At 42.4% G+C, this 8,696-nt stretch overlaps 1 protein-coding gene across 1 annotated transcript in view; it reads left to right on the top strand.

Annotated features, from left to right (window-relative positions):
- Positions 1–4,291: 4,291 nt before the first annotated feature.
- LOC124864524 overlaps positions 4,292–8,696 on the top strand; it is a 14,172-nt gene continuing 9,767 nt past the window's right edge. Inside the window, exon 1 of the mRNA XM_047359331.1 lies at positions 4,292–4,901. Within this exon, the coding sequence (XP_047215287.1) occupies positions 4,532–4,901 (370 nt within the window). The 5' untranslated portion in view covers positions 4,292–4,531. The remainder of the gene's footprint in view (positions 4,902–8,696) is intronic.

Genomic DNA, 8,696 nt, shown 5'->3' with positions numbered 1-8,696 from the left:
AGCACGCAGCAGGGATGGGTTAATGATTTGAAAATATTAAAGCACATAAGATGGACCCAACAGGCTCACAGCTGATGTTGGAGTTAGACTGAAGAAAGCAGGGAAGGAAGTGACGTCCCAGTCTAGACGTTTTGCAGAATTTAAGGAAAGATGGTCAACACTCCTAGACCAGTTACAGATAACTAATTGTAATTATAGGGAAGTTGAATCCTCTGAATGAAACCGCATCATGTATGTTTGTTTTTTTATTAAAAAAAAGAAAAAAAAAGAAACCAAGGAGCATGAAAAACTGCAGATGCACAGTCTGAAGATCTATGTTACCTCTTTAGATGGACATCATCCTGAAAGCAATCCTTTAACTGACTAACCAGAGCTGGCCGCCTACTGCTTGGGACAACCTTCACCGTTAACTCGAGTGTCTTTCCAACTTTTCCAAGACTTTTGAAGTATTTCAAAGACTTTCTGTGGGCCTTCACATTCTCTGCTCAAAACAAGCCCTGGTCCATGACTTTCAAGAACAAACTTCTAACGTTTGCATTAATCATTTGGTCCTTTTCCATTAGAACCTAGTCGACTCAACCCGGCTGCAATCGACTCTACGCGGTTTGGTTGTTTTCCGTTACAATCGCGTAGGAACAATGGAGGACATGGAAGCAATGAAGAACCTGCTGCTCAGTCTATGGCTGCTGTCAGACTCAGAGTGAAAGAAGATCTGGAGAAGGCTGCAGGCGGCAAGACATCGCTCTCTGGATCAGTACTGGAGAGCGAGGGAAGCCATGGAGCGGTACCAGCTGGAGGATGTGTGAGGGTACCAAAAAAGTGGTCAGAGTTTATCAAATGTCACGGCTGAATAAGAGGAACCTTCACACCAGTAAGTTGGCAGGTTTGGTAGTTCTTAGAGAGAAAATCAGAATTAGGAGAGCTCTGGAGGGCTGCCCTAATAAAGTTGGACCCTGTGTGAATCAGAGAAAGATCACAATAAATTCAAACGTGTGCTCCCAGTTCCCGTTGTTTAATAATTCCACCCTGAATAAACAGCTGAAATTAATAACTCAACATGGCGTTCATGAACTTGTGGACGGGATCAGTGTTCATGAATATCAGACTATCGGTATCGGTATCAGACTAATACCAACAATGAGACCCATTATTGTTGGATGTCTTAAATGAAGTCTGTAAATCTGAGGGTTAAATGTGTTAAAAACAGGCATCAAAGTGATGATTTCTGCCATGAACAGCCTCATAAACTGCTGATTTATGAAGATCCAGACATGGGAAGGAAATGATAAAACCACTTCCCCGAAGCGGCTTTGTGCAGGCACGCAGCCCGGTTCGGCTGTGCTCGGTTTCCTTCACCGTCTCACAACAACAAAAGCCGCAGACGATCCGTGTGCAGGCTCCGCCCCTCCCTCTCAAACCCAGTGATCCCAGCTGACTGCCGTAAAGCACGGCACAGAGGCGCAGCTGTTTTCAGGGGGAGTGTCGCTCCGCTGCGGCATGCGCGCCACCACAGGGAGGAGGATGGGGGAGGAAGAGGATGAGGAGGAGAGTCAGTGACGTAATGCGGTATTGAAAGGACACATCCGCTCAAATTAAATCCACATCATGTCTGATGGACCTTTTTACTGGACAGGTCCAGTTTAGCCAGTAGAGATACAACAATGAAAATAAATACATTTTGGATTTGCTGATAAAATTACAAAACACCTTTATTCCAAGGGGCTGCATGGTGGCACAGTTGGTATCACTGTTGCCTTGCAGCACAAAGGTCCTGGGTTCAATTCCTGGCCTGGGGTCTTTCTGCATGGAGTTTGCATGTTCTCCCTGTGCATGAGTGGGTTCTCACCAGGTACTCCAGCTTCCTCCCACTGTCCAAAGACATGCCTGTTAGGTTAATTGGTCTCTAAATTGCCCTTAGGTGTATGAATGAGTGTGTGCATGGTTGTTTGTGTGTTGCCCTGCGATGGACTGGCGACTTCTCCAGGGTGTACCCTGCCTCTCGCCCGTAGACTGCTGGAGATAGACACCAGCTTCCCCATGACCCACTATGGAATAAGTGGTAGAAAATGACTGACTGACCTTTATTCCAGTTAATCAATTAACTTTATTTTGAACGCACCTTTTATGCAACATGATGTATAATAAAGAATTAAAAACTGACCAATCTTGATAAAACAACGATTGTTAGAAACATGCAACCAAACAGGTTAATAAACAGGTTAAAAAGCTCATAAGGACATTTGGATCCGTCAGCGCAGGCCAGAGATGAGCGGGACTGATGTGGAAGAAAGAATGAAAAGTAAAATTTTATGTAAAGTAAAACAATAATAATAAAAAAAAAACTATAAATATTACTAATGAATAAATGAATACTTCATTTTCTAAATAAAAATTATAATAAAGAAACATTTTTACAATTAAAACAACTAATTTCATAAGAACTTAAAAATTGTGATGCACAATATATCATTCTGATAAATAAAACTGGGCCAGATTAAACAACCAGTGTTTATTTCCATCTTGTTGCCGTTGTGTATGTTTTTTAGGAGGGATGGGGGGCGGTTTGGTCATCGGTTAAATCTGCGGACCTCCATGTGGAAGGAGGTCAGACCTTGGGGGGGGGAAATCCAAAAATGGAAGCAGCAAAAGTTGGTCGGTTACTATCAGCAGGTCGATGGCTGCCCTTTGTGCTCCACTCACTTGATTGGTTACAGCTTTTTATTTGTTATTACAGGTTACAATTTTGAGAATTCCTGATGATAACATAAAGAATACAATCCTTTGTCCTTTTTTACAACCCTGTTAGCATGCTGTGTTGCTGGATCTTAAATAAAAAAAAGTAAAACAAGTGTTTGATTTACCTGAAGATGAGTGGAATTTGTCCAACCAACCAATCAGTTAGCTGATGTTTTCAGTTTGCTGCATACTAAGGATACTGATTCTTATTCCTGGTTTCAGTGTAAACTAAGGGACATGAATTACCCCAGAATTTCAGTTAAAGCTGTAATGATCTCAATGTTTAATCTCTACACATGTTCCTGGTATCATTTGAACATTATTTTCTTGCTCTTTGAGATTAAAATGATGTGTTTTGACATAAAGCTCTTTTTAAAATCTACAAGTACAGCTCAAAATATTAAAACATCATCAACAGTTTAATACTTTTGTCAGAATGAGAAACACACATTATGGAGATTCATTCCACATAGATTGAAATATTTCAAGCCTTCCTTTTGTGTAATTCTGAGGATGCTGGTTTACAGAGAATGAAAAGATCCAACCTCAATTTTTCAGATCATTAGAACATTGAATAAGATCAATAAAAAAGGATATTTCAGACAGAAATACCAGGCTTCTGAAAAATGCGTTCAGTTCTATGCACTCAGGACTTGGCTGGGGCTCCTTTTGCATGGATTACTGCATCAATGTGGTGTGGCATGGAGGAGATCAGCCTGAGGTTCTGCTGAGGTGTTCAGGAAGCCCAGCTTGCTTTGACCTACGCCGACGTTCTCTATGTGCCTGGTCCCACAAGCCACTAGTGTTGCTAAGCAACGCTTTTTAAGTCCAAAGAGACGTACGCTTTTTGTAGTTGGTTCGGATCAGGGCCAGTTTGTATTGAGACCATAAGCGAACTGCACTAGAGTCCGTTTGGAAGCGGACCGAGACCACCTCAAAAAGTGGGTCTAGATCTGGTTGTTTGGTCCGGACCAGGATTCGCTTGAGTGTATTCACACCTGCACAAAGGGGTGAAACGAACTCTGGTTCATTTAAAGCGGACCAAAAGTAGTGAGTGTGAATACACCCTAACAATCCTCTCAAGGCTGCAGTCATCCCTGTTACTGGTGCATCTTTTCTTACCACACGTTTTTCTTCCACTCAACTTTCTGGGAATATTGTATACTTTTTAAACAGAATTCAAATTTTTCTGAGGTCCTGAACTTTTTTTTTCTTCTGTAAAGCCATAATCATCAAAACTACAAGAGGCTTAAAATGTTTTGTGGAATGAATCTATACAATACATGAGTTTCACTTTCTAAAATGTGACAAAAATATTGAATTGAATTTTTTTATGATTTTCTAATTGTTGGAGCTGTTCTTGTAGTTGATCTACAGTTAGAAATCAGAAAATCTGATCTGACTGGTGCTGCTTTTGTGTGAAAGATGTTACCGCGAAGTGCGCCGCCACAAGAGCTCATTTGTAGGGAATTTTCCTGGTAAAAAACAGACAGGAAGTCTGACATTTGGGAATTACTGCTGTTTTTCTCTGAAAGCCAAAATGGCGTCACGACCCAGGCAGCACATGTGGGCCGGAAAATGTCGCTGCGCCTCTACTCGGCTCTTTTCGGTCACCGTCGGAAAACATGCGGAGCAGCAGTAGCAGCGAACGACGTGGAGCGCGCAGCCGCCGGAGAAACACCGCGACCCGGGAAAGATTTTACCCAGTCTGCGGTCAGGGTGTCAGCGCGGGGAGCGGCCTGGGGCGTCGGGGACAGAAGAATGAGAGAAGCCTCTAAGCGGAGGGGCCGAAAACATGAACGGGGCCGTGTATATTTCGTTTTTTCAGGGTCAGTTAGAGTCAGTGCTGGAGCAGGTCGTTCAGCTCGCCGTCCAGGAAATCAGCAAGTCGGTGGGCTCCAGCCTGAACGCCCTGCTGCTAGAGACGGCCGCCAAGGAGCAGGAAAACCGCCAGCTCCGCCTGCAACTGCAGACTCGGGAGGGCCGAGGCTCGACCTCCGCGAAGGACGGAGGCTCCGCCGCGATCGGTAGGAGCAGCAAGGCTGGCGACGAGCGGGGAGACGGCGGCAGGACAAAGCCCGAACCACGCGGTGTCGGAGCGCGGAGCAGTGAGCCCATAGCGCCCGTGGACACCCGCCGCCTGGAGCAGAGAGGACGGGTCGTAGGTGAGCTGCTGATGCACAACACCCAGACACACGTAAACAAACAAACTGCCATGAGGGATCCCTCCGAGCCCGGACAGGCGTTGCGTAAGCGGGTATAATCTGTAAACAGGTTGCGGACACACGGAGGCCTGCAGGGGGTGGGACCTGGATCCCCGGCCTCTCCTGTCATCCTAAGCGGGACAGACCAGCCTCAAAGGACGGGCAGCAGAGTGCGTCCACCCGCCGAGCAGCTGGGGGTAAAGCTGCTTATAGAAAGGATGTGGCCTAGTTTTCCAGAAGCTACATGCCTGAACGTCATTCCAGACAGATTTCCTGTGACAGAACAGGTTCTGAGGCAAGAGGGTCAGTTCACCAACTAAGAACCTGGTGGGTTAAAAATAAACAGCAGGGCCTCTGATCCTCCTTCCTGCAGCCTGTAGGTCATAAACAAGATCTACAGTCTGGTTGGACAGGTTCCCCTTCAGGACTGGAGGGTGTGTTGGTTGTTGAGGGGCTTTAGGACAAAGACCCAAGGCATTGTGGGAGACACGGAGGGGACCAGAGCCTCATGGTGGACAGGAAGATGGGTTAATTCTAGGACCGGCCTCCAGAAGAGGTCAAACCTGTGAAGGGGTCTGAGGAGCATGTTCTTGCAGTTTGATGAGGTTTATCACTTGGAGATTTGTCTCCAGAAAGGTGTCAGCTTTACATCTGCCATGCTTTAGGACTCAGTGTGATGATACGCAGCATATACAGCTTTGTTGCACATATAAATGAAAGATGGGTGATTTAAAAAAATGGGTTTTGAGTTTAGCTTTGATTGCTGCAAATTTTGGTTTTCACCATTAACACTCCTGACTCTCTGTTTTGAGTCCAGCTGATCAGTGTTAATAATTCTTGGAGTCTGCTTCGGTACCACGAGATTCTAATTAAAATCTTCTTCCTGTTGTGTCTAATTAAACACGGTGTACCTCAGGGACGCGTTCTTGGCCTGTTAATAACTGCCTTTAATATCCTTCTCGAAGCAAAACCGTCCTGCTCTAAATAATAGTTATGGTCTTTTTTTTGTTTTTTATGCAGACGATACTCTGCTCTGGTTTACAGTAGAGGGTGACACGGGAGTGGATTTTCTCTCCTGTCCCATCCCGCTTCCACAGAAAAATGTCTTGTCCCATCCTAATCCCAGGCCAGCATAACGAAAAAAATCCTGTCCCGTCCCACTCCTGGTAAATTGACTCCCACTCCTGTGACTCTCCCATTTTTGTTTTCTTTATTTAGTCTTTTGGTAATTTCTTTCTTTGAAGGACCAGTTAGGTCCCTGTTTTTAGCTGTAGTAAAGGCCAGTTAAAGTAAAAAGAATAATAATGAAGAAATAATAAAATATCAAACAAGGAAACAGACCATGTCTATCTTAGTTGAATAAACAAAATGTACCTAGTTGTATTTTACTCATTTATTAAGTGATTGTTTCCTTTGAACAATGATATCACTTTTATGTTTCAAGTTGCTGAAACGAAAGAAAAATGCACCTAGTAAGAGAAATGTTCTTGGTGAACAAAAGGACAAAAAGACATTACCTTCATAATTTAGAAACTGTACCTCAATGGTTCACAGCCCTGGTCCTCAGGGACCTCTTCCCTGCAGGTTTTAGATGTTTGTCTGCTCCAGAACACCTGATTTAAATTCTAACATGACCTCCTATACAGGCATCAAGAATGGAGGGTCAAACTGGACAAAATTAATACAATAAAATCATCATTAAATAAATAAATAAATGTTGTGAATGTCCCATAAGTGAAGCAAATGTAACATGAAAGAAATGTAACATTAAATGTGCCATTAAATTAAAGGTACCATTTATTTATTTAATACATCATTAGAAACAATAAATGTACCATTATATCATGAAATGGACTATTATGCAATTAAATGTGCCACTGAATAATTAAGTATAATTTTAAAGACGACATGATGTAATTAGTGGTACATTTAATATTTAATGATGTATTAAATAAATTGTACATTTAATGGTACATTCAATTTTTTTCTATTTCACAACATATTTATTTAATATCTTCCCTTAATGAAGCTTTTCTATACGGAGTCCGCGAGGGGACAAGGGGGGATGTTTTTCTCTTTTGCGTTCTCACGCAATAGTCTTTGCGTTATTTCACAATACTTTGTGGGATAATTTCCAAACCAGATAACTGCAAATATGAAACAAACACTCCACCCGTTTTGATATTTATTGAGTTTTATTTTGAAATCAGCCTTAAATAAAATGATCTTCAAATCAGACTAAAAGACAGTTTTATCCACAAGCTGTCAAACAAACTACTGAACTCTGGACCATAAAACTGAACGAAACCACATCTGTGACACTTTATTTCCTTATTACTGCTGCATGATGGGTACTTTTTTTTGTACACCATTAGTGTTTTTGTTTTTATCGTGATTTGAACGATTCTTATCCTAAACATTTAATCACATTGTTTACTGCGTGTTAACCTGCATATGATAAATAAACCATATTAATGACATATCAGTGTTTGTTTTATGAGCAGTTTATCATCTGTGCTGTTGCTCCAAAATGCTGAACGCAAAAGTATTGCGTGGAGACGCAAAAGTAATAAATTTCTCCATGTCCCCTCACGGGCTTCCGTACCTTACCTCTTAAATCTTTAGAGCACATGCAGCAGTTTTGTTGGTCAGATGAGACTTGACACATGTTGGTACTTTTGGTTTGATGAATGAAGAGAAGCAGGGTTGATTTAATCCAGAATCTGTCTAACAAGTGTCCTTTAATCTCTGGTGAACTTGATTACAACTAAACACGTTTTACAGCAGCAGACTGCGTGTTAAAACCGCTACATTCAACTCTCCTGAAGTTCGGTAATATTTGTGACTTTCCTGTCAGCTCTATGAGTTTAATAGATACGTCCTTATTTCTGACTTTACGTTACAAATCCAATTTTACTACGTCCAGTTCTCCACCTGCATTTGCTCCCTTCATCCTGAACGCAGGTGGAAAACATCGATCAGAAGCACTGTTGGCTTGTGGGTCGTGTAGTTCGTTTGACTCACATTATAGTTCAGGCTTCTTGGAAAAAAATTACACAATGGCGGCATCGATCCAAGTTTTTTTTTCTTAAAGTTTATAACAAAGTCTCAGTTTTACATTTCCAAGGACAATTGATCCTAGTTTATTTTCCCTCCTATTGGTTAGCTCCCGCTCCCGTCTGCTCCAGTTCAGGTTTTATCCTGTACCGTCCCAATCACGGGATCTTTACTGATGCTGTCTCCCGAATCCCGTGACCCGTGGGACTCCCGAAAAAATGTCAGCCTCTAATTTACATCTGGTTTCAGTTGATAGTTTGAGTAAATTACTCTTCTGTTTCCTGATTTCTTTAAATTAAGATGGTCACGGTAATCCTATGACCTATTTAAACTAGATATTAACCCAACTTGTCCAGTGATGTGTTCTTCCAGCTTGTAATGGTTCAGAAATAAGATTAGTGGGATTAATTAAAGTTCTAGCAGGCTTTTATACTTTCACCTTTAGCCTGCCTCCTCCTGCTCATGTCAGGAGCTTTTTACTCTGGACCCATGAAGAACTGATGTTTAGCTCTGGTTCAGAACTGGTCCTTGCCACTGGGAACCAGTTCATCATCATGATCCTCTGAGAAGCCTGCTTTCATCCAGTTAGTGGGTCGAGTCCAGCAGAAAATGTTTCTGAGTCGTTTATGTTTGTGGAGGCTGGTGGTTCAGACGCTCTGTTTTCTGAGCAGTGAAGGATTAAAGGCTCCAACAGGAGGA

This window comes from Girardinichthys multiradiatus, chromosome Y (assembly GCF_021462225.1).
Source record: "Girardinichthys multiradiatus isolate DD_20200921_A chromosome Y, DD_fGirMul_XY1, whole genome shotgun sequence".
NCBI lineage: Eukaryota > Metazoa > Chordata > Actinopteri > Cyprinodontiformes > Goodeidae > Girardinichthys > Girardinichthys multiradiatus.
Note: the sequence above shows the minus strand (reverse complement) of the source record. Positions and strands in the feature narration are given on the sequence as shown.